The sequence below is a fragment of the Phaseolus vulgaris genome, chromosome 11, assembly GCF_051622355.1.
Source record: "Phaseolus vulgaris cultivar YP4 chromosome 11, ASM5162235v1, whole genome shotgun sequence".
NCBI classification, from domain to species: domain Eukaryota; kingdom Viridiplantae; phylum Streptophyta; class Magnoliopsida; order Fabales; family Fabaceae; genus Phaseolus; species Phaseolus vulgaris.
This window is the reverse complement of record NC_143508.1, coordinates 11,292,820-11,319,920: the sequence shown is the minus strand read 5'-3', so window position 1 is coordinate 11,319,920 and position 27,101 is coordinate 11,292,820. Positions and strand designations below refer to the sequence as shown.

The 27,101-nt window shown below is 34.0% G+C and overlaps 1 protein-coding gene, 1 non-coding gene and 1 pseudogene across 2 annotated transcripts; all 3 read left to right on the top strand.

The window, feature by feature from the left end:
- The first annotated feature begins 6,386 nt into the window (after nt 1-6,386).
- On the top strand, nt 6,387-6,511 carry LOC150023064 (U11 spliceosomal RNA). The gene has a single exon (XR_016517901.1). It is a non-coding gene; the product is annotated as a U11 spliceosomal RNA (small nuclear RNA).
- A 2,838-nt stretch (nt 6,512-9,349) lies between these two features.
- Nucleotides 9,350-12,156, top strand: LOC137821184 (uncharacterized). The gene is made up of 2 exons (XM_068625659.2): nt 9,350-9,896; nt 11,667-12,156. Exons 1-2 carry the CDS (start codon nt 9,614-9,616, stop codon nt 12,020-12,022), a joined length of 639 nt encoding a protein of 212 aa, XP_068481760.2. The 5' UTR covers nt 9,350-9,613; the 3' UTR covers nt 12,023-12,156.
- Nucleotides 12,157-14,008: 1,852 nt separating this feature from the next.
- LOC137834189 (dirigent protein 23-like) lies at nt 14,009-16,532 on the top strand (annotated as a pseudogene).
- Nucleotides 16,533-27,101: the final 10,569 nt, after the last annotated feature.

The following is a 27,101-nucleotide window of genomic DNA, read 5'->3' as shown; positions in this document are numbered from 1 at the left end:
GATCCTCCTAGGAGTGATGGTGATCTTGAAGGTGCATGATGAGTATGAGAGAAGGGAGGTTCGGCCAGCCCTATGGTAGGTGATGAAGATGAAGATTAGGTCCTAGAAACTAGGCAAAAGCAATGTATGGCACAATGTGGGCAGCATAACATTACTCTCATTAATCTTGCAAAGACAAGTGCTAGGCATCTCCTTTTATAAGCTAAGGAGGCCGTAAATGTTAAGCTAATTTCACATGAAATGTAAGCAAAATGAAATGGAAATGTAAAGGCACATGGCACATGGACCACATGGCCGACCATGTGAGGCAAGGTTCTAGAATGTGCACAAAATCTAGGGTAAATCACATATAAGACAAGTTTATGCTTTCTAACACTACACTAACTACTAAGCCACCCCCTAATGGGCCTCCATGTAGCATGTATAAGTTCTTCTCCCTCCAATCCGTTGCTTGACCCATTTGTGCGTGAAGGTGCTTGGTCCTAGACGGTCTAGGCTTCCTCCTAGACGCTCCTTATGTAGCCGCCCCTCATCTTGTGCTAGACGCTCTCCTCTTGAGTATAGACACTCTCCTCTTGAGTCTAGACGCTCCCCACATGGTTCTAGACGGTCTAGACTTGGAGCTTGGCTTTCATAGTGTGGTGAGCTTGGCCCTCCTCCATCATCCCCTCCCTCTTGAAAAGGATTTGTCCTCAAATCCAATGCTTTTGCTTCCTAGGGGGATGGTTGTGGCTGGATGGTGTCCATCATCTCCTCCTTCTTGAGAAGATCTATCCTCAGATCTTCAGACTTGATCTCGGATAGCAGCATCTTGCTTCGTCAAGGTGTGTCCTCCCGGATCAAATGTCAATCTATGGGAATCTTGAAACAAAGCGAAGAAGTTAGTGTGAGCATTTGGAGAAAATTTAATTGTGTAAAGTTGCCATTTTTGTTTTTCTTAAGTTTTTGGCAACTTCTCACAATATTTCCCTTTTGATGGTTGTATGTGTCCTCTAATCCTCTTATGTTTTCTAAAATTTTCAATAGTAGTTACTTTTTCCTTAGGCATAATTCCTTTAGGATATAACAACTTTAAAAGGGTAAGAGAACTAGGTTCACATACAACTTCAAATGTAGAAATATGAGTAATCTTGTGGACTACTCCATTGTATGCATGCTCAATAGGAAAATGATTCTTATCCCAAGAATTGTGGGTGTCCCTCATGATTTCGTGAAGCATAGAAGGAAGAGCTATGTTTTTAAATTTTGGAGCTCTATCCATTAGTATTTTTGAAGTTAAATCATGGTGACTTGTCACTTTTCTTAGGAAGAGTTTATCCACATCCATGAAAATGGAATTAAAACCTTTTGTTGTCCTAAGAAGCTCTAATATGAAATGTGTGTCTTCCCAAGGATCATTTACAAAAGGTGAAGGAGTATAGAGTTCTTGAGACTTTGCCTTAGGTGTAGTTTGAAAACAAGAATTGTACCTAAAGTAATGTCTTTGAACCTCTTTTCTCATGGGTGACAAAAGTTTTCCTTTTAAAAGCTCTAGAGTTTTATCAACTCCAATTTGGCCCATGAGTTCTCCTTCATGTAGACTTTTTCTCTCATGTGTAAAGATAGTCTCGTTGGTACAACCATTGTGTATGAAAATTTGTACACTTGGCAATGGTTGTCTCAATAAGACATGACAAGTTGCTCTAGGCACTACTTCACACAAAACTTTGTTTTTGTAGATGCTTATAGATAACTTGACATTCTCTTGGGAATATCCTAGCACATTTGAGAAATAGTCTTTATCTATGCAAGCTTCTTTTAAAGACTCTTCTTTTTTGCTTATGCTTGCAAGTGTTTCTTTACAAGAGGGAAGGCTAGGTTGTTCAACAAGAAGCATGTTTTCAAGGGTATTTTCAATGTGCTTGTCTTGTTGAATGACCTTGTGGGAAGGAACACTCTTCTCCCACGCCTTTTGTTTCCCAAAAGTTTTCTCTTTTTCTATTTTCTCTTCATCCCTTTTATGTTTCATTTGTATTTGGTCTTTTACCACTTGGGAATGTGGTAAAGGGCTAAGTACAAACTTTTTGTGCTTGTGGATGAAGGAAATCTCGTTAGTTAGACCATCATGCAAGGTTTTCTTATCAAATTGCCATGGTCTACCTAATAAGATGTGGCAAGCTTCCATAGGTACTACGTCACATAAAACTTTGTCTTTGTAGTTACCTATAGAAAACTTGATTTCCACTTGTTTGTCTACACGTAGTTCTCCATCCTCATTGATCCATTGTAAATTGTAAGGTTTTGGATGAGGACCTACTTGTAGATTTAGTTTCTCAATCAATCTAGTGCTACAGCAATTGCAGCATGATGGAGGCATTTTTCACTAAAGGTTTGGTAGTTTCTTTGGGTTCGTCTCTAGATGTGCTACCTTCCCTTTTAAAGTCTTTCTTGGGATAAAAGTTGGAGTAAGAACCCACCCTTTGACTTGAAGTTTTGCGCAAATTTTGTTGTTCAACTTTAATGCAAAGTTGAACCAAGTCATTCAAGTCTTGGTAGGGTAGAAGTTCTACTCTATCCCTTATCTCAAGATTGAGCCCACTTAGAAACCTAGATATGGTGGTGGTTTCTTCCTCTCTAATGGATGCTCTCATCATGTAGAGCTCCATTTTCTGCCTATACTCTTCCACACTCATGTTCTTTTGTTGGAGTCTTTGGAGCTTGTCCATTAACTCCCTATGGTAGTAGGAAGGTATGTGGCGACGTCTTAGGGCTCCCCTAAGGTCATTCCAATATTCTATGGGAGGCTCCCTATGAAGACGTCGGTCTCTCTCTAGAGAGGTCCACCAATACATGGCATTGCTTTGGAAACTAAGGGTTGCTAAGGGTACCTTCCTCTCTTCACTCACCCTATGGCAAGCAAAGAGTTGCTATACTTTCATCTCCCAATCTAGGTATACCTCTACATCTTCCTTACCATAGAAATGGGGTAGGTCTACCCTTACTTCCCTTGGGCTCTCTTCCTCTCTTCTTCTAGTTCTCCTAGAGGGTGGTTGGTAGTAATCATTGATTCTAAGGCTCCCCTCCCCTAGAGACTCATTACTTTTAGATGCATGAGTATGAGATTTTTTTGATTTTTGTGACTTCTCTTCTTGGGCTCTAGTCAACTCATTACTTTTAGTCTCATTCTCCAATTGTCTAAATGAAATTAATTGCGCAGCTTGTGAAACTTCTTTCAAAAGAGTTTTTATAGATTTTACTTCACTTTCAATAGACTTTGCAGAATGAGAAGAGGAAGACATGACTAAAGCTTTGTGTATACAAGTATTTTACCTTGAGAAAATTTAGGAAAGTCAAAGAAGGTAGTTTTCCAGGTAAGGGAGGTGAGTCACAGTGGACTACTTAAATACCAAGCCTTTGCCTTAGCCAAAAACTATCCCTCAATGTCTTCACACAAAGTTTTCTCTTAGTAAACCACTTAGAACACAATTAAGTTGAGAAATCAGATTTTAATGCAAGAAAACAATGCAAGCTAACTAATTAACCAAGCAAGGATTAACAAAGCTTAACAAAGCAACACAATTGCAAAAGCGAAACTAATTAAGCAATAGATGCAATTAGAAACAATTAACAATTGCTAACTAAATAGTTCTACACTAGTCGGACCTAGGTGAGGCTTCTTGGACACTTGGAGCCCTTGAAAACACACTCACCGTCTAATCACGTAATTAAAGAAGTAATTAACACAAGTTAAGTTGCAAAGAAAATTAAGAAAACTCCCTTTGTTGATCTTTGTTTTGCTATTGGCACTTCCTTGGTTGTCTTTTCTTTTGTTGGGCCCTCCAAGTGTTTGTGGTGTTTTTGATAAGTATTTGTTTCTGCCTTTGCCTTTGTTCCTCTTAGAATTAGGGACTTAATTCTCCAATTCCAACACTTATCAAGAAGACTAGACCTTACTCAAGTCAAATTTCCACTCAAATAAGCACCAATTGAGAATGAATTCCAGCACCAAATTTAGAGGCCAAAGAATTAAAGCAAGAAACAATTTAATTGAAAAAAAACAGTACCACACAAATGGAGTTAAAATGTGACAACTAGAAAGAGTTCCAAATAAATATTAGACAAGCAAATAAAGGTACTCAAAGAAAGGTAGGCACACAAAATGGATCCTAAGAATAGCACTAGAATTGATTTCAAAATCAAAAACAGCACCATTGAAAAAATTGTTGTGGGCCAGAGAGCGTGATTTTCCCCGATTTATGCTGAGCTGCCCTTTTAAGATTTGCTTCTGAAAATTTATATGCAAAATATTCAAGATCTTAACTAAATTCTGGCGTTGGTTTCACTTCAAACGCATGAACCATTTTTTTGAATAAATTTTTCAAAATCAGTGTTCAGTTACGCCAACTGTAGCGCCCAGATTTGCACACTGTTTTTATAATATTTATCATTTTTTTTCTATTGACTCTTTTGAGCTTATTCTTTTTTTGTCTTTTCTATAACACCTCAATCTTGCATAATCCAAAGAATAAAAAATTTCCTATGTAGGAAAACAATTTTCTTAAACAAAACAGCCAGCACAGAGTTATGTAAAACAGGGGATTCTGTAAAATCTGGAAAAAAAAACCAGCAAGAGACCAAAAGATAACACAATGGAATTGATGAAAAGGAATTTGTGTAGATCTAAACACAAATATGAACTCAAGCTAAAAAATAAAAGGCACCAAAGGATAAAAAAACAAAGCAGATTCAAAACAAACATTTAGACCAAAATCAAGAAACAAATAAGCCAAACAAAGTACCACTATGATTTGATGACATTTTGGAAAAACATGACTAGCCAAAACACATATAGATTCAGAAATTAAAAGACTCAAAGAGCATAAAATGAACCAAATAAAATTGCAATAAGGACTCAAATACCTAAAATAAAAACAGCAACACAAAGTGTATGGAATCCTACCAAAAATTGCACAAAGATTGCTCAAGAACAATTGAACAAGATGCACCGATTGGAATTTCCAAACAGCACACCAATTCAAAGCAAAAATTAAAAAACAGCAAGACAAATATGAAAACAAGATGAACAACTAGGAAAAATAAGAAGAACTCAAAATGAAAATGACCAAGAACTACTCATCTTTGAAGAACCTATGCTCATGATACCAAATGATGGCATTGTCATGGAGCTCTTCTTGGATTTGTGAACAAGGGTGCGGAAGCTATGGATTGAGATGTGCAAGATCCTCCTAGGAGTGATGGTGATCTTGAAGGTGCATGATGAGTATGAGAGAAGGGAGGTTCGGCCAGCCCTATGGTAGGTGATGAAGATGAAGATTAGGTCCTAGAAATTAGGCAAAAGCAATGTATGGCAATGTGGGCAGCATAACATTACTCTCATTAATCTTGCAAAGACAAGTGCTAGGCATCTCCTTTTATAAGCTAAGGAGGTCGTAAATGTTAAGCTAATTTCACATGAAATGTAAGCAAAATGAAATGGAAATGTGAAGGCACATGGCACATGGACCACATGGCCGGCCATGTGAGGCAAGGTTCTAGAATGTGCACAAAATCTAGGGTAAATCACATATAAGACAAGTTTATGCTTTCTAACACTACACTAACTACTAAGCCACCCCCTAATGGGCCTCCATGTAGCATGTATAAGTTCTTCTCCCTCCAATCCGTTGCTTGACCCATTTGTGCGTGAAGGTGCTTGGTCCTAGATGGTCTAGGCTTCCTCCTAGACGCTCCTTATGTAGCCGCCCCTCATCTTGTGCTAGACGCTCTCCTCTTGAGTATAGACGCTCTCCTCTTGAGTCTAGACGCTCCCCACATGGTTCTAGACGGTCTAGACTTGGAGCTTGGCTTTCATAGTGGTGAGCTTGGCCCTCCTCCATCAATCTCGATCTCATACAATTTCACTGTCCTCATACGATGCATATCATTCACTCCTACATTATTTAAGATTTGTCAAATCCAATTACATATATATCTCAAATTCGTACTCATTCCATCAGTCACACCAATTCATATCATTTATAAATTTCACAGTTCAATTGAATATACTAATTAATATTCATTTTATATTTATAAAAAAGAAATAATATATAATCAAATTATTGAAGATATAAAAAGAAAAGAAAGAGAAAGAAAGAAATTTAATTAATAATTAATTTTTTAAAGATTATTCAAGAACAATCCAACTATATAACATCTAAATCGTTCAAAAATATTAGTTCGGACTAAAATTTGTTCAAACATCATTCTTTAATAATTTCAATACAATCTCAACCTCAACTATTCAAACTCATAAACACATCATCTCATAATCAAATTCAGTTTAACCAACTTTGTACTCTAACATACCAATTTAGTTAGTAGATCAACTTATTATCTAAATCAGCTATACTAAAGTTCGGTTGGTTAATCATGACACATTCACCCTTGAATGGTGAATGTTGTATGGCAATCAAGACATATGATCGACGTAATTTATGGAAACTAAAAGGGTTGTGATGTGAGTTGATTTTAGGATTGTTCATTTGATTAGTGACACTTTACTTAAATTTAGATTTTAGGACAAATAAAGGTGAGAAGCCTAAGGAAAATTCTCACTGGACATTAACTTAACAAGTGTTAAGTAGATGTGAAAGTTCATTTCCATGAGGCCAAAGGAAAAACACAATTAATGGTGAAGATGAATGACAAATATAGGTGCAGAATTTAAGCAAATACATGGAGAGCAAGAATATAAACCGAATTGAAAACAAGGAAGCTAAAACAAGAACAAGACATATTTTGGAATTGAAATTAAAATGGAATTGGAATGGAAAAAAATGAAGGTAGGTCTCCCTATTTATAGATTTAGGAGCCTTGAAAAAGAAGAAAAGAGGGTAGAATGGGAAAAGGGGAAAAAATTGGCAGCTATAGGGTTTGACTAAGTCAATCCCGTATTCTAGGCTTATCTTTCTAGAAACTAGGTCAAAATGCCTTCAAATGGGCTAGGAACAAGGTAGAATGTTACCCACACCCCCTACTATGCTAAAGACACTTTATTATAGCTTATTTATACTATTTGGATCCTCTAATTGAGCCCAACTTATTTACAACATTTCCTACTCATTTGAGAAGACTAGCAGGAAGAATTTGAGATGCTCTGGCTCATGGCTTCTTCTTCTGTTGATATTGTCTTGATGTTTGGTGAGCCTCATCTTTGTATTTTGAGATGACTGTCCTTTTTGTAATTTGCTTGTAGTGTTTTTTAGTCATCTTTGGGTTTGTATCAGATTGGCTCCTTACCCGACCCTGAAAAAAAGAAAAAAAAAGTTCTATTCAAAACAAAGATAACTTCCCTTACCTAAAATTCTTTATTCCAGTGGAAACTTCAACTCCAATGGGAAACCACTCCAAAATCTACGAATCTAAAACATGTTTTCAAAACATTACCAAAATTCAGTATGTGGTAAACCAAGTTAAGAAAAATAATTTTCATCAACCGTCCCATCAAAGTTTATGGTTAAATCATAAGGAAAAAAAAAAGAATAAATGATCTTTAGAGTGAAAACTGAACTTGTTCTGTTTGAAAATCTGATTGGTTATAAATGTAATATGTCTCCTCGACCGGCTACTGCAAGGTGTGATCAAATCTTGAAATAGATGAATTATGAGAGAGAAATTGAAGAGAGAAGAAATAAGGAAAGAGAGAGAAAAAAAAAAGGAAGGTGGGGGGCTTTACAAATACACAATTATTTTTTAATTAGATAATTTTTTTTAATTAGATAATTTTTTTAATAAATAAAAATAATTTATTTAACAAAATAAAGAAAGACTTAAATAAATTATCTTCATTTTAAAATAACTAAAAATATTTTTTTTTCTAAAATAACAGTAATGTATACATATATTTATTATTTTTACAAAATTATACATACATACATATATATATATATATATTAAATAGTATTATTTTTTAATTATTCATTTTTATAAAAATAATAAAAGGAATAAAATTATAAAATTATATATATTTTAGTGTAATAAGAATAGAAAAAGTGCATGTATTTCCATAATAAAATTTAGAAGAAATATAAATTATTTTCAATTTGAAAAATAATAGGTTTTAGAGGATGCTTTTAATATTTTTTAGTAATCACTATTTTAAATACAATTTTAGTTTTTTTATAATTTTATTCTAAAATCGTACTTCTAAACATATTTTTAATTTATTTATTTATTTTTCTTATATAAATAAATTGTATATTGATAAAAAAAATTACTCTTCTAGAAGTGATTAAAAATAAAGAATGAATATTTGACAATTCACTATATCAACATTTGATTTGATGGAAGGTATACAAATATAATTTTCTATTTTAATGTATTGGAAATTTTATTCAACTGTCACGGTCTCTGTGTTATTTAGACAGCTATTTGGGTATATAATTAATTATGTCTTGTCATAATTGATCAACAACCTCCATTCTATTCCTCACCTTATTACCAATGCCTCTTATATTAGGATTATACTATTATTTATTAAGAGTATACTTCTACTAACATTTTATAAGAATTTTTAGAGAAGTTTTAAAAAATTAAAAATTAGCTTTCTACTATTTATGGTAAATAAGATTGCTAGATGAAATTCATATAATTTTGTTTTTGGAGTTGGGGGAAGATGGTATTTTAATAATTTGATTTCAATAAGTTATTTATATTAACTTTATAAAATATTCGGTTAATATGTAAGTTCTATTTACCAATTATATTTCTTAATTATATTAAAAGATCTTAATGTTTAAATCATGTTTATGACTATAGTTTTTAGATTATTATTTTATTGCTACACCCTTTTGAATTATTGATTTAACGTTATATTTATTTATTATTAATTTAATTATTGATTTTATTTTTAATTTTAATACAATATTTACTTTTATTGAGAAATAATAACTATTTTAAATTATAATGAAGAATAATTCTTTACACGAATTTGACTCGAAATTTAATTTATATAATTTTTTTTTAGATTTTAACAATTTAAAATAAATTAAAAAAACTTTTAGTTATTAAATATATAATTACTCAACATTTAAGTTGTGTTTTAATAAGTAGTTATGTTTATTTGATAGCTTTTAGCTGGTTAGAGAGAATTTTTTTATAAGTACCTAAATTATTTTCAATTAATTAAAAATAATTCTATACTTTTTTTTATATTGTTTTAATATTCTGATGCAGAAATTAGTCTAAAGAAACCGTATATTATTTAATTGAGAAATAAAAGATACCCATTCCAAATAGCTAAATTTCTAAATAAGTATAAATTTTTCAAACCACAATAGTTATATAAAATTTTCTATTTTTTTATCTGTAAGATTTTAATCGGAAAGAAAGATATAACTTCTCTCGCATGAGTTAACACGTATTCCTTGACCTTGACTTGTTTTGGAGTTTGAAATGAAAAATAAAGTTTTGAATACAGAAAATTCCAAGCACATGCCGCATTGGATCAGCGCATACCTTAGTGAACCCACACGCTTCTTTTCTTCTTCCTCTATTCTTTTTTCTCTTCCTCTATTCAGACCTTCTCTTCTATTCTATTCTCTTCTCTAGAATTTTCTGCCAGTTATCCAACAAGATGTTGCAGCTACTCTATACTGCAATTTTCAGCGAAATGCTTCTGATTCTCACCCTCGTTTTCAAGACTTCTCTCAGAAAACTCGTCATCATCTCCCTCGATCGGGTTAAACGTGGCCGTGGCCCCATCGTGGTGTCCACGGTGGGCGCCACATTGGTGGTGGTGCTCTCTTCCAGCCTCTACAGCATGATCAAGATCCAGCAACGCACCCTTGAGGCCGGTATACTCAACCCCACCGACCAAGTTCTCATGTCCAAACACATGTTGGAAGCTTCACTCATGGGTATCTCTCAAAAACCTTTTCTTTTGTTTCTAAACTCAAACCCCTCTTTTTTTGGGTTTGGGAATTAGGTTAAGTTGTTTGAGTTATTTATTTATTTTTGTTGATTGTGGGAGTAAAAAGTAACTGCTAATTACTTATTGATATATGGAATTGATTGTGGATTTTTGTGCTATTATACATATATGCTGATTTATGGATCAAGTGATTGTGGATTTTTGTGCTATTTTACATATATGTGATTACAATGATAGATGATATTTTTAGGAAATTCCATTGTGTTGTTTTTTATTGTTTAATTACTTACTGATTTGGCCTCTATATCTTTATATCTGAACAATCTTTACGTTTTAGTTCTTATATTTAAAAAGTACCCGACTTTGTGCTTCCGTATAATATGGATTTCCGTTTATATATTGGTTCTTCAGTGCTATTTGATGAATTAGAAATGGTGCTAGTGGTTTCACATACTTCGTATCTTTTGTAGTAATTGGTGTAGAATGATTCAGTATTAGGCAGGTCGTTTCAAACTTTCGTGGGAATGGGTTTTTATTTTGGGTAGAGGTGATTAAGGTGTTCTAGGAAAGGGATGTGAATCGTCATCAGCTTACTATATAATTGATTGCTTGAAATTTTAGGAGTTTGACACTTATAATACTTTCAATTGTCTATTTGAATTTGAATTGTGAGGTCTTAAGTAAAAGTTTGGCATGGATAATCATAAGAAAAAAAATGGAAAATTAGTCTTATAAGGAAATTAGAACGGAAAGAGAGGGAAGTAGAAACATGCAAGTGATGTGGTAATCTGAAGAATGAAGTGATGGCATGGTGACCATGGTAATCTGTAGCTTTGTGATATAAATCATATCAGCACATTTGTTTACTGTATAACTCTATAATAAGATTATAAGAGTGAGTGCCCTTCTCTTCTTTGTGGAAGACGTAATATAATATTATTTGATTATGTCAATGACTAGCTTGATTGACATTGTTTTGTTTCCTTTTCTGAAGTGTGTCAAACATCAACAAGAGGCTCTTCCCACCTAGTAAGACAGCTAAAGTATTCATTCTGTTTTATCAAAATCTAACTTTAGATAAAGGCTTTAAGATCTAGCTTTTTTGGGTATATCTTTATTTATTGTGTATTCTTCCATATGACCAACTATTATCGGGATGTCTGATGGTCTTCTCATGACATGGCCAAACAATCTTATCTAAGACTCTACCATACCATCTCTACCTCAATAGGTTTTGTTTCTAACATTCTTTCCATTACATCCAGTCCTAATTTCTTATTTTCTTGTATATCCTATGTACCACGGCATTTTCATCTCTGCTACATTTTGGACATACTCTTGTTGGTACTTTATCGCCCAATCAAACATCCCGTACCACAAAAGCATATCTGGTCTTATTGCAGTTTCTTTAAATTTCCCTTTTTGAGTTCAAGAGCACCTGCCACCTGTCAATCACAATAATACTTAGAAACATTTTCTCCAAAGAAACCAACAGGCATGAATTCTATGATCTACTTCTATGTTGATCTCATGTGTATGATAATAAGTACTTGATTAACACGGATGGACAGAATTCTTTTGAACAGTGAGAAGTGATTATATTATATAATTTAACTCAGTGGGAATAAATTAACGACTTTGATACTAGAGTTGAAATAGATTTTCTCTGTTATGTTTTAAGTGTTTTTTTTTGTGTGTCATGAATGTTGTTGTAGTCTTTTTTATTTATTTATAATTTTGCATATAATTTGTGCAGGATTTTTGCTATTTCTCTCTCTTATGATTGATAGATTGCATCATTACATAAGAGAACTCCGTTTACTAAGAAAGACCAATGAGGTTATTAAGAAACAAAGTCGAAGTTTTGAAGATGGCAAAAATGGCAATGCAGAGGAACAGAAAACATTGACAGAAATTGCCACATTGAAATCCAAAATTAAGAAACTGGAATCTGAATGTGAGACAAAAGGAAATGAGGCTAAGACTTTAGAAACTGAAGTAGAGGCCCTTAAAAAGCAGTCGGAAGGTTTTCTTATGGAATATGATCGCCTCTTGGAAGACAATCAGAGTCTTCGAAGTCAGTTGCAGGTCATTGAACAGAGCTCTTTGTAATCCTGATAATAAAATAATACATTGTTGAAATATCTAAAAATCAACTCTATCCTTATGTTTAACTAACTCCTGTTTGAATGTCTCGTACTTTCTTAATGAGATCACATTTGTATATACTAAGTGTTTGAAACAAATTACCTCTGTTTTAAGCAGCTCACATATATTATTATGTATGTGAGCCTGTAGCCATATTCTTCAAAATGGTAAGATGATCATAGATATTTATTGCCTAATGAGTTTTGAGTCCTTATATTCATAACTTGGAAAATCATATGTGAGTTGATAGCCATATTCTTCAAAATGGTAAGATGATCATCAAGGAACGGATATTTATTGCCTAATGAGTTTTGAGTCCTTATCATCGATGATGGATGTAAGATCAATTATTAAAATTATTACAAGTAATCGAATTAGATAATCTTATGGTTCTAAGAGTGGTGAATCTACCTTGTTTCTCTGAGGTACCGTTGTGTGTCTGGGTGAAAACAAGAAAATAATGTTGGGTGATTACTATTCATCCAGAAAGAAAAAAAATAATGTTTGTGTTTGTATTTTATAATTTATTAAGAATGAGTGGTGAAAAAAATGCACAAATAGCCAATTTGGTTCTTTAGGAACAGTGCATTGATTTATCTAGAAAATCACAATTAAAAGGTGGTTTTATGAAGAATGAGCGGTGAAGAAAGATACAAATAGCCAATTTGGTTCTTTAGGGATAATGCACTGATTTGTGAAGAAAATCACAATTAAAAGGTGGTTTTACAATGTTACTTTTAGCTTTTTCAAATAAATCATTGTTATTTAATAGTATTAATATTTCATACAAGAAATAACATGTTAATTAATAAAAATAATATTTTAATATATTGGAAATAATATTTCAATTATCAAAAATAATATTTTAATTCAAAATAATTATAATTTACAATTAATAAATTAATTTATTTTCAACAATTTTAAATATAAGGGTAAATGTATAAATTTATATTTTTATTGATTAAAAAATATATAATTTCAATCACTCTCATTACATCACTCAAATTTTCCCTACATTTTTCACATTATTTATCTTAATTGAAACATCCTAACTTTCTTTCATACTTTCTCTTCAAATCATCAAAAATTTCCCCTCTCAATTTCACTTCCTAATTCATGCTTTTGCTCCAAGAATGTGGTTTTCGCTTCTGGCTTCGCTTGGCGACCTCGAGATATTCTGTCAAGAAATCCTCTTTGACTAAGTTTGTCAGTTGATAACTTAGGGCAATGCATCGCTCGATTCCATGCCCATAAGCTCAGTGAAAATCACACCAAATATCCCTATGTGATCCCGAAAACCGGTTTGTCTTTTGAGGAAACTTCAATTTATTCGACACCCCAGGCATGCTATGAGTTATCTGCAGGATACCCGAAATCTAAGCCTGGTCGTCATCTCTTCCCTGGCCTTTGTCTTAGGTTCATCATTCTTTGCAACATATGGGGCGTACCTCTGCTCCATTATTTTCATGGTGGATACTTCACTACTTCTGGCAGAACGATCTCAGTTGTTCTCCTTGTACATGGGTTGTTTCAATCGTGAGCTATCGTTTTTCCTGAGCACGACCTCGATATGGGTTGTAGTTCGTTCACGCACCTCAGGTAACGCCTCGATATGACCTTATTTACTGAAAACTGGTCCTTAAACATTCTATAGAACCGAGGGGAAGAGGTGATGTGTCCATCCGAGATTCCACTAAACCATTGCAGAGTTCTTCCTGTGAATGTGCCCACGAACATCTTACATCAGACTACATCTGACCCTCCAGAGATGATCATTTGAGCCCTGAACGCCTTTAAATGATTCTCAGGGTCCTTTACACCAGAAAAAAGGGCGATCTTGGGTGTGATATAATGGGGCAGCATAGGCTCTTCCATGATTTGTTGAAAGAACAGTTTTGGATCGTCCCTTGATGACAGGTCCAGGGAACGTTCCCGGGTGGGACCTCAGCCATGACGGTGCCTATCCCTCAGCAGGTCCTTATTGGCCCTGTGCAACTCCTCATTAGCTTGTGCATGCTCTTCGATAGCTTTTCGAGAAGCTTCAATCTCTGCAATGAGACGTGCCTGATTCAGCTGCCTTTCCTCACGGAGGAGTTCTTGATCCGCTATAGCTTCTTCCCGAATCCGCTCCTACTCACGTCGGTATTCCTCATTTTTCTCTTTTGCAAGGTTGGAGCCTCACCTCCTTTAGATCCTTACGTTCCTTATCTGGTACTTCTCATCACGTTGGATTGCTCAACCGTAAATGCGGGTGGGGTCAAATTTTATCGTGCCCCATGGTGGGCACCAAATGTTCTCGCTTGCTGACCTTGGTCGGACTTGGTAGTGAGCTCCGCTTTGACTCATCTTCATGTGATGCTGCTGAACTGAGATGCCAATGCTTTGTGATGAAGGGGACTCTACTTGTTGATCACATTCCGACGATCAAATCAGTAAGAGCATTCAAACTATAAAATTTGTTTCAGTCTATAGTTCTTTCCAAAAAAAACTTACTTTTACTCAGGGTCTTAAACCATTTTATAGACATTCCTTCAATAATTTCATCAACAAGAATATAATTTCAACAACAAGGATATAATTTAAATGACAAGAATATTTTGTTAACGTGTACCTTCATTTTTCAGGTACAACGCAACAACATTTCTAACAACTTTTATTTACATCGAAAATATATATACGCTTAACTACTTCAGTTATTTCTCCCGTGACTTTACTTTTAATTATCTTTACAATATGGTTTATCACGTATCTGGGTCGACCTCATAACATGTCATTGAGTGCATATTCATCCCAGACCGAGGTAGGTATTTTTCCAAATGAACATGTCTAACGAAGCTATTACATTTGAGTGCTCGGATCGAGGACCGAACACGACCAACACAAAATCATTACAGGTATTCGATTTAGATAATGTTATGATTTTAAGATGATGAATCTATCTTGTTTCTATGAGAGACACTCCTTAATCACAGTGTCTTGTTTACATTTGTATTTTTCTTTTTATGAAATTTTGTAGATTAAATTAATAGTGATCTATTTTATTGTCCACTAAAATTATTCTATTTAAATAGTATTAAATATGATTTTTGAGATCCGATTTTAAAATTATTTTATTTAAATAGTAGTAATAATGATTTTTGAGATCCAATTTTAAAATTGTTTTATTTAAAATAGTACTATAATGATTCTTGAAATCCAATTTTAGAGAAGAGAATATCTTTAAGTTAGTTTTTTAATACTTACTCAACCCTAGTATGCAGCCCACGTTCCTATATAAATATGAGGATTGGGGATAAAGTCTTTCTGGCTGAAAATCAACTTGTCCTGAAATCAAATGTTACTGGTTTGATATTTAGGGTATGAAGTTACTAAACTTAAGTCACTAATATTTAAACCATAACAATATCTAGAGGTGCATTTGATAATCTGTTTTTAGTTTTTTAAAACTTGTTTGATGGATCATATTATAAAACAACGACCGGAAGTGCATAATTACAGGATATTGAAAAGATAAACACGTTTTCACAAATTTGTTGTAGTCCTAGTCGAAAAAACTGTGTTTGATAGAAAACAGAAGAACTACTAAATTCGTCCATCGAGATTATCATTTTATTAAAACTGGGACAGTTTGGATTTTAAAACATCCTGAACTATTTTTGTTTTCTGGTTTATTTTTAAACAATCTTTTTGGAAAGTAAATTGATTTTGGATGAAAAAGTAGCTGATGTGTAATGAAAAATTGTGTCAATCCAAAACGTGAAAAGGGAATGAAACATGTCCATTTGTGCACATCTTGAACATTTCTTATTATTATCATTGACTTTGACATGCATAACACATGGCATGAAAAATCTAATAACCTCTGCTTAAAACATAATCCTGATCTTAGTACTATAAATCCACTCAAACTTCAATCCAAATTCATCTCAAACATTAGTAGTAACAAAAACTGGCATCATCCAAATTCTTCTCCTTCTCAATATTTTCAATACTCTTGCTATCCACAACAGTGCTTTACGTAGCTGAAGCTAAAGAGCCTCTTCCAAAAACCATGATTTTGTACCTGCAAGACACAGCAGAAGGATCCAACGCAACCGTTTCTCCGATCTCACCGGAAAGGTATGGTCCTTCGACCAATTCGGAACCATATTTGCAGTGGACGACCCGGTCATGCTGAGCCCAAACCCATTATCCTCTGTAGTAGGCCGGGCCCAAGGGGTGCTTGTAGTGTCGGGCCTCGATGGCGCTAATGCATTTGTGGCAACTTTCAGTTGTGTTCACGAACTTGCAGTACAATGGTAGTAGCATAGAGGTCGAAGGCGTGAGTCGTCAACGTGAGAAATTTAGAGAGGTCTCTGTGGTGTCTGGAACTGGCAAATTTCGATTTGTAAAGGGCTATGCTGTATTTGAGATTGCATACTTTGATGCCAAAACTTCACACTCCATCATTTCTTTAACTATTACTTTCCAATAATTTTCACAATATATTAATATGTAATAATAAACTCCTGTTGATTAATAGTTGCTTGTTAATGGTGTATAAAAACAAACCCAAAAGTCATGTCTTATCCACAACGCTTAAGAAATATATAATCTCTTCTTGTTTAAATTTATGGTTTTGGTATGTAGATGGCATTCTAAACAACTTGAAAATTAAATGAAAGTTTTTTTTATGTCCATTGGTGCTTGGAATTTAAATGAGTTTAGAATAGTTTTTATAATTGTTCTGTATACATAATTAATATATTATATAGTTTAAAATTTCAGGTTAAATTTAACCCTATTTTCACATCTCTAATTAATTGGAAGAGTTAATAAATAATGTAATAGATGTGGTGACTAGGGAGACATGGTTGGAGTATAATAATAATAATAAATAATAATAATAATTATGATTAACAATACTTGTAACTAACAATACTAAGAAGAAGTATAACAACCAATTATAACAATAAATAAAAGCGACCATTATTGTGGTCAAAGCAATAGTAATAATAACAATATTTATAGAAAATGAAAACGGCATTCCCTTCCTAGATTGTAAAGTATTCATAATGAATCACTAATGAAAGCACAAAAGAAATTAAAAGAATAGATATTACAACATGTGCTAAAAGATAAATTCTTCATATGATAGATGACGATATATTTTATAATAGAACTTTTATTTCAATTGATTCCATTTTTTACAAATATTAGAGGGAATCTTAAATACTAACTAAGGAAGCAGAAACTAATCAAGGTAATTGAAATAAATCAAGGTTAGGTAACGGATAATCTATAAAATAAAATAATAATACCCTCTTTTCAAGGTGAATAATGGATACTCATTATTCCAAGTTTGGAAATGATGGTTTTAAAGTTAGCATTGTTGGGTATGAAGCCAGGACCAATTGGGTTGGGCTGACTAGACACCATATTTTATTGAGTGGTTTTAATCATTGTGTCCCTTTATTATCTCTATTTATGTCTATTTAAAGATATCATTGTACTTGTAATTGGTGTGCAACAGGATATAATGTAAACCTAATAGTTGCCCGTGTGAATGTAGGTTGCAGTTGGCGACCGAACCACGTTAAATCTTGTGTCGTTTATTTTTTTGCAGTTGATTCGTGATTGTGTGTGTTGCTTCCGCGTGCATTTTTCCCATCAAGTGGTATCAAAGAGCCTTGGTTTGTTTACACACCAGAGATCCGATCAGCAGAAATTAATCGACGAGACGTGAAAATTGCGACTGCAGTAGCGTCCCAAAGTTAGGTTTTCGCAGAGGCGACAACAACATCCCAAAGCTAGGGTTTTGCATAGGTGGCGGCAGCGTCCCAAAGCTAGGGTTTCACAGGGGTTGTAGCGGCATCCCAAAGTTAGGGTTTCGTAGGGGCGACAACGACATCCCAAAGTTAGGATTGCATGTGCGTTCTGCAGGTGTGCTGGTTTAAGACGACACAGAGTGCAGTGCGACGGCAGTGAACAACGACGGTGGTGGTGCCGAGCGCGAACAACGGCGGTGTGCGCCCTGGTAGTTGCGGTCCAGTGCGGCGGAGCGCCAATGCATTAGGGACTGCACTAGGTCTGTTGGTGACTGATCTTGGGTGGTGCAATTTTTGTGGTCTTGATTTAAAAAAAAAAGAAAAAGATTGCCAAGATCTGAAATTAGTTGTACCGAGTATCTCGACTAGTCGTTTGAGATGATAGAAGAAGGGAGGTTCCGAATTGAAAATTCGATGGTACAAATTTTAGTTGGTGGAAAATGCAAATTGAGGATTTGCGAGTTCAGTTACTGAGCACATCAATAAAACGAATTCGATCTTAGCCAGACTTATATCAGTGGGCATTAAGTTCGATGATGAAGTTCAAGCTTTACTACTGCTATTATCTTTGCCTGGCAGTTGGTCCGGAATGGTTACAATAGTTACCAGTTCAGCGGGATTCAATGGATTCACTTTTGAGAAAATTCGTGATCTCATTCTTGGCGAGGATGTCCGAAGAATGAGTTATGGGGAATTATCTAGTGAATCGCTATATGTCATTAGAGGTAAGAAAAATATCAGAGATAGTTCAAGAAAGAACAAAAGAAGGAGTCAGTCAAAGACTCGGGATTGCTCAAGTGGACCTTTAAAGTATGGTTTGATGATTCAATTTTTGTTCGAGTTTCTTGTTGAAGGAAGTTTGAACCTTTTCTCCCATGAATGTTGAACTGTTGGTATTGTTGTTATTTCACCCAATGTTTACACTTAAATTTAAATTTATACATGAAACTACCAAAAAATGAAGAGAAAAAGAAAGATTGGTCCATTACTAGGAAGAGGATAAAGTGAGGTTTGTCAGTGCAGGAGAAAAATGAGTTAGACCATAAGAATATTGTCTTGTTACTGTTACAACAATTGTTAGAGTTACAATAACATGTATTGTGGACCTTTAAAGTATGGTTTGATGATTCAATTTTTGTTCGAGTTTCTTGTTGAAGGAAGTTTGAACCTTTTCTCCCAGGAATGTTGAACTGTTGATATTGTTGTTATTTCACCTAATGTTTACACTTAAATTTAAATTTATATATGAAAGCACCACAAAATGAAGAGATAAAGAAAGATTGGTCCATTACGAGGAATAGGGTAAAGTAAGGTTTGTTAGTGCATGAGAAAAATGAATTAGACCATAAGACTATTGTCTTGTTACTGTTACAGAAGTTGTTAGAGTGACAATAACATGTATTGTGGACCTTTAAAGTATGGTTTGATGATTCAATTTTAGTTTGAGTTTCTTGTTGAAGGAAGTTTGAACCTTTTCTATCATGAATGTTGAACTGCTGGTATTGTTGTATTTCACCCAATGTTTACACTTAAATTTGAATTTATACATGAAACCACCACAAAATGAAGAGAGAAAGAAAGATTGGTCAATTACTAGACACACTAATATAAAATTGATATATGTTTTTCAAACTAATAAAGGTAGAGCATATAAATGTATGCTCTAATCGTTGAACAAACGAGTTTGGTAATTGTTGGTAATATTTGGTAATTATTAAGACAAATGAGTTTTCCAATCGTTTGCTAAGACATTTTAGGATTTCATTTTGTCTAAGATTACTTTGCTAACTTTTGATTTGGACCAATGGGGTTATCAATGAGCTTACAATCCATTAAGCTTGTTTTTTGTAGGATATCAAAGGCATACGTTCTCAATGTTTTCCTGGATTGAGCAACCTCTATTCCGATGAAGTATTTTAGATAACAACCACCTTCTTCCTAGGTGGAAAAGTAACCACAAAATTAAGTCAACAGAGACAGTGGTAGTATGTCAAGAAAACTTTTTCTACAAATGTCAAGTGACTGTTCCGGTTGGTTGGGGTGGGGCATGAGGTAGGGAGAAAGTGGGTCAAATCAGGTTTTTAGAAGCCATGAGTATAGGACATTGTCAAGTAAGCAAAAAATTCACTAAACTCAGGGACTGCCAGTATGTGGTTAGCCTAGTAGGAATATATGGTGACCCACATTACATTACCTGCACAGATATAGGGAAATTTTTTATTGAAATCTCAAGTGAGTGTTCGTGTTGGTGTGGGAGGGGCATGATGTCGGGAGAAAGTGGGTTAAATCAGGTTATCAGAGCCCATGAGTGTAGGACAGTGCCAAGTAAGCACAAAATTGACTCAAGTTAGAGGGTGGCAGTATGTGGTGACCGACGTTACACTTCGTGCACAGACCCAGTGAAATTTTTTTTGAAATCTGAAGTCCGTGTTGGTGTTGGTTGGCGAGGGCATGATGTGGGCAGAAAGTGTGTTAGATCAACTTTTTAGAGTCCATGAGTGTAGGGCAGTGTCCAGTGATCACAAATTCACTCAACTTAGAGGATTGTTGTATGTGGTGACCCTAGTAGGAATATGTGGTGACCACATTAGACTTCCTGCACAGTCCTTGTGCAAACTTATTCAGGAAATGTGAAGTGCGTGTTGGTGTTGGTTGGGGTGGGCATGATGTGGGCAGAAAGTGAGTTAGATCAGGTTTTTAGAGTCCATGAGTGTAGGGTAGTCCAGTGATCACAAATTCACTCAACTTAGAGGATTGCAGTATGTGGTGACCTAAGTAGGAACATCTGGTGACCCACATTAGACTTCTTGCACAAACCCAGGGAAACTTTGTTTGGAAATGTCAAGTGAGTGTTCGTTTTGGTTAGGGAGGGGCATGATGATGAGAATCAACTAAAGGTGGCTTTTTATAATGAAGAACAAGATCATTCGCCTTCACATTTAAAGTTTTTCTTGTTAATCTTTGCAAAAGATAAAGCCCAAGCCCAAGCCCAAGCCCAAGAAGGCCAAAGCCCACAAAAGCCCAAAGACCATCCCATGAAGGGCAAGGCCAAGTTTTAAATAAATATTGTTTAGAAAGGTGCTTAGAGGGAAACATTAGAAACCTCTATTGTTAAAGCATCTTTTAGTCTTTAGTTAAGAGTCTTAGGGGGGGTGTATTAGTAGATAGGTGTAGGAGTAAATAAGGAGGTGCCAAAGTGAGAGAAAGGATCACACCTTCCTCATGCCTTGTTTTAGGCGCAAATTCTAGAAGCTTTTTGGGAGGGAGTTTTTTTGAATTTGTGTAGCTTACATTTCAGCACCTTAGGCTATAAATAGAGGTGCTCTCTTTGTAAAATTCAGATTTGAATTTATCTAAAGAAACTATACTCAAAATTGGAGTGAGCATTTGGAGAGCTTTTGAGCCTTCTACTCTAGTCTTATCTTGAAGGACCATGGTTTCCTCAAGTGGCGGCTTGCACACTCATCTAGGAGCATCCATACTTCTAGTGGCGTGATCATCCAACCATTCCTCCATCTTCATGAGCATTCTCTTCTCCTTCCTTTCTTCTTCTTCAATTTGTTCATGTTGCCTTGTGTTTTGAGTTGTTGTTGTTTCGGTTCTTCTAATTTTCCAGCACCTATATTCTGTTTGTTTCTTAATTCTGTTCGGTACTTTTTATTTTGATTCAATTCTGTTCGGTCTCTTCTTTTTTAAATTCCTTTGTTGATTCAATTTGACAATATTTGGTTCATCCAAATGAGTTTGGGATTTGGTACTTGTTATTGGTGAGTTCTTGACTTAGAACCATGATCCAACTTCTAAGAAAGTGCCTCTATATTTTCCAGCTCAAGGTGATTCCTCAAAGTGTCAAGAATCTTGTTCTATGTGGCTATTGGAATCACATCACATGAGGTAGGGAGAAACTGGGTTAAATTAGTTCTTTAGAGGCCATTAGTGTAAGACAATGTTAAGTAACCACAAAATTCACTTAACTTAGAGAATAACATCAAATGGTGATCCTAGTAGGAATGTGTGGTGACCCACATTAAACTTCGTGCACAAACCCAGGGAAACTTTTCTGAAAATGTGAAGTGAGTGTTCCTCTTGGGTGGGGATGGGCATGAGATGGGGAGAAAATGAATTAAATCAGGTGTTCTTGCACACACATTTTCAGAATACGTTTTCTCTTAATTTGTTTATTTTCTTTTGGATGAATTGGTAGATATATTTTGTTTTGGACAATTTTGAAAAGTTTGATCATGAAGGAAGGAAAATGAAGGTTTGACTTATTACTACTGGGTTGTTAGCCGATAGTTAGTTTTGAAATTGTGAAATTATATTGAATTTAAAAATTTCCCTTGCATGTTTATTTTGTAGATTCGAGTAAGACACAGAGTGCAACCTGAACATATTGTTAACATCAATAGAAATTTAACGTCATTGTAGTGGCAAAGAATAGAGGTAACCCCCTTTAAGTGGATGTTCCACTTAGAACAAGATTTGACATATCATGTCCCATTCTTCACGAATTCATTAGTAGGTGGAGTGTTAATGATAATTGTTTTAGGAGCAGACAACATTCAGTACCTTTTAAGGTTGTTGATGTGTGTTTTGGGTTGGGGTTGCAAGTGGTGGGTGAACAATTATGTTTGGAGGATGATGGTGGTGGGTTGGTGAATAAGGTCTTTGGAGGAGAGGACATAAAGATATATATATATATATATATATATATATATATATATATATATATATATATATTCTTTTGGAAAAATTAGGGAACAAAGTTTATAGGAAAAAAATGTTGATGAATTCTGTCGATTGTACATACTTCTTTTATTATATGTTTTCTTTTTGCCTAGGACTTCTAGAACTTTTTCTTCATTTCCTTTTAAGGTTTTAGATAATTTAGATGCATTGGATGGATACAATTGGGGCGGTGCAGTGTATGAATTAATAGTTTCTAATTTAACATGGTCATCTGAGGTATATAACAACCAAAAGAATGCCCTTGAAATTTATTTGGCTAGTTGTGTTCTTGTTCTGCAAGTTAGTGGTAATTATGAGAAATAATTATATACTTCAACTTTATTACATTTTTTTAGTTTTAAATGACTAACATTAATTTTTTGGCACCAACTTTGGGTTGTTCAACATGTTGGCATTGGCAACCTTGTAGAATCCCATACAAGTTTGTGGAGTGAATAGTCCCCCCATAAAAGTAGTCAAACAAAAAATTCCTGTACAACCAAACAGGTTAGTATTGAAATGAAAAATTTTCTTATTTTCATGCATATGAATATGTAATTTATTTTGATGTGCTTTCCTTTATGTAGTTATGATTGTGGAGTTTTGGTTTTGAAATATATTAAGGTGTGGAATGGTATGGTTGACTATGAGGGGAAGACCTTGCCTGAATACAACAACGTATGTATTTGTTCCCTTCACTATTAGAGTAAGTTATAAGTTTTATTGTGCATTGAAAATTGATTTTCACAATTTTTTTCAGGACGACCTTCAAGCATTCTGGTCAGGAAATGGTTTGCAATTGGGTCATCGATGCACATAATGCAGAATGAGAAAATGTGTTGATGGAGTTCAACTTTCGTGGTAGTTTAGAATGGTGGTGGTTGAGAGTGCGTTGGATGTAAATCTTCATGTTGTGCAATTGTGTAGTTATTCGTCAGATGTTTTAGTGGATCCTAGGAGCATTCATAATTGTAGAAACATAATGGCTTACATAGACTTCCATTGAGTTGAACAATGTCCCAACTTTTTAATGCGAGAATTGAAGACCAAGATTGTTCTACCCTAAACCCTAAACTTCTAATTACACTTAATATTACTTTCCATCATTTCTGATTATAATGACAAGTTTTTCCAGAAATGCTTTTATTCGTATTGAAACCCAAAGGGTCCATTAGCAGGTGCCACATACTGTGGAAGGTAAATTTAACGGTCGTCCGTGGTTAAGTATGACTTCATTCTTAGTTCGTTGGACTCAGTCAAAAAAAGGTTATAAATATTTACATTTCCCCATTTTGCTACACTAAAATAAGTCTTTGGGTAAGAGATATACAATTAGGATCCAAGCGAGGAAGACAAAAGTTCATCATACTATGCCTAAGCAACATTCCATTAAAAAGTTGTACTCAATGTTTCTAAAAAATTCATTATACAATTTTAAAATAGCAAACAAAACAAAATTGTCGTCAAGTGGTAGGGAAGAAGTGGTTATCCATGAAGGAAAATGTGGTGACCTATGACAAAGTTTTTGCACCCATAGTACATTTTCCTAGTTTGACCCACAGAGAAAGGTGGATTCTATGGGAAGGGCGGTGCATGACCATCCTGTTCGTGTGAAGTGAGTGAGGAGGGGGCCACCTATAGTCAATAAATTTTGAAATTTAACCCTCATTCAATTGAAGAGTGCCTTTCAATTGTTGTTAGTCTCATACGTCCGACCAGGAACGCATAATAGCTTTAATGTTTCCCTGTCACTGAACGAAGTAAAGTTAGATCAATTAAATATTTGTAGTGCAACCTAAAGTGGACCTGTTCAGCACTAGATCCTTTTGGCTAAATCCAATTCTTTTTGTGCAAGCGAAAGTGGACCCGTTCGACACTGGATCATTTCGCTCAATCTTTTTTTTGCTGCAAGCTAAAACTGGACCTGTTCAACATTGAACCATTTTCGCTCAATCCAAATTTTTTTTGGTGCAAGTTAAACTGAACCTGTTCAGCACTGGACCATTTTCGCTCAATCCAATTTTTTTGGTGCAAGCTAAAGTCAACCCCTTCAGCATTGGACCATTTTCGCTCAAACCAATTTTTGTTTTTGTGCAAGCTAAAGTGGACTTCTTCAGCACTGAACCTTTTTGGCTCAATCCAATTTTTTTAGTGTAAGCAAATGTGGACCTGTTCAGCACTACCAAATGAATGGTCCATAACATAATTTATTCGCAAATTAATGGCAATTCAAAAAGATTACAACAAAGTCAATCTTTAATGAATAAACGTTGTGTGGTATTTTACGAACATGAATTACAATAAAACAAATTAATTAGAAACAAAATTTGTACAGAAATAAAACAAACAAACAAAAAAATAGTAACCGAAATATGTACTTGAAATCACAAAATAGTGGAGTTTAGTTAGATGTGATGAGAATACATGTAATTTAGATTACTTTGGTGTCTTGACAGATATTATTGAATTAAGTTATTCTGGTGGAAATAATGTTGTTTTATTTAAATGTGATTGGTGGGATGTGTATTCCAAGGGGAGAGGATACAAAGAAAACAAATATGGATTATTCTTATTAATACTAAACATAAATTGAAGACCAATGAGCCTTATGACTTAGCTAGTCAAGCTCAACAAGTGTATTATTATGTTAAAAACACCAAAGATCCTAATTAGCTAGTAGTAGTGAAAACAAAGCCTCGAGATTGGTATGATATGCCTGACGAAGCTAAAAATGAGGTGCATCAAGAAAACGAAGACATTGGCTCAATTTCATTTACATCTAACACGTCAAATAATGAGCATGAGTTTTCATTGAATAGAAATGACTTAGGCCAATCCACAACTAGTGGAAATCCAGTGATGTTATGGAAGTTATTGATGATGATGATGACAATGAAGAAAGTGATAATGTAAGTATTGATGTAACAGATGATGAAGAAAACAATGTCATTGATGAAGATGGTAGTGATGATAATTGACTTTTTTTTTATATCATTTTGTAAAATAAACTTTGTTATTAATTATGTTTATTCTTTTTAATGATAAATATTTATATGAATCATATATATATATATATATATATATATATATATATATATGAGAGAGAGGATAATTTAGATGATTTAAATTTTATATGTTGAATTTAAATTTTAAGTGAATATGTCATTTACAAATATCATAATAAAAAATATAAATGTATAAAAGTACGAATATATGAATAAAAGTATCAATTGTAGAGTGGCACAATGGAAGTAAAGTTGTTTAGGGTTTATGATTTAGGGTTTATCATATTCAAATGTAGAAAAGAAAATGTTTTTTTAATAATTACCAGTGATATAATAATAATAATAATAAAATTAATATTATATGATAATTATTAATTTATAAGCATTAAAAAATATTAATTATATTCTTATCTAGAGAAAAATAAATTTACCATATGATATTTTATATCAATGAATAATTATTTGTGACATGCATATTTTGACTTTTTGTTTTAAATTAAAAAATATTCACAAACAATGTACAAATAGTTATCACTCTTAATTGCATTATCATAAAATGAAAGTAATATTAATTATAAAATAATCACAAACTTAAATCTAAAATAACATAAATTTAATATTTTTTTACTATTAATATAAATATATGTAATTGTAATTTTTTATTAAATATATAAAAATAAATTTATGACATATTTTAACAAACTAATAATTAATAATTTGTTATTCATAATAAATAACTGTTAATTTATAAATATTTAATAACTTATATTAATTATATTCTTAGTTTAACAAAAATAATTTTATTATATATTTTTTAATAATTATTTATGATATGTCTTTTTAATTTTTTAATATAATTATTGAATTAATTTTTTAGTTTCGTCACTTTTATAAATCATACTAGTAAAAGGAAAAAAGATAATCACAAATATAAATAAATAATGATAAATTTTACATTTATGACTAAACTTTTATCACAAAAACTTATATTTGTTTCGGTTGCATTTTTATCACCCAACCCAACATCCCTTAACACAAGCATTGCTGGTCTTATTTCAATTTCTTAAAATTTTCCTTTTTGAGTTCAAGAGCACCTGCCGCACCTTTAAATCACAATAATACTTGAAACATTTTCTCCAAAGAAACCAAATTCTTTTGAATGGTGAGAAAGAATATGTACCCTCCCGTATCCGGGCGTTGACTAAGTCAAGGTCAAAGTCAACGGCTGGAGAGTCAAAGTCAACGCAAGGCGTCGCCTGGGTGGAGAGACGCCGAGAGGAAGCGTCGCCAAGGCAAGGCGTCGCCTAGGTGAAGGCGTCGCCCAACCAGGGCGTCGCCAGATCAAACAGTGCTAAAGTAAGGCAATCACGGTGTGGTTCCCTGATACCCATGAGTAGGAAAGACCATGGAGGGAGCGACGCCGTGGGAAGGCCTCAGGTCCCAATAGCACGGGGCAGCGATAAAGAGAAGGAAAAGGTGGCTTCAAGGCCATAGTAATAGTAC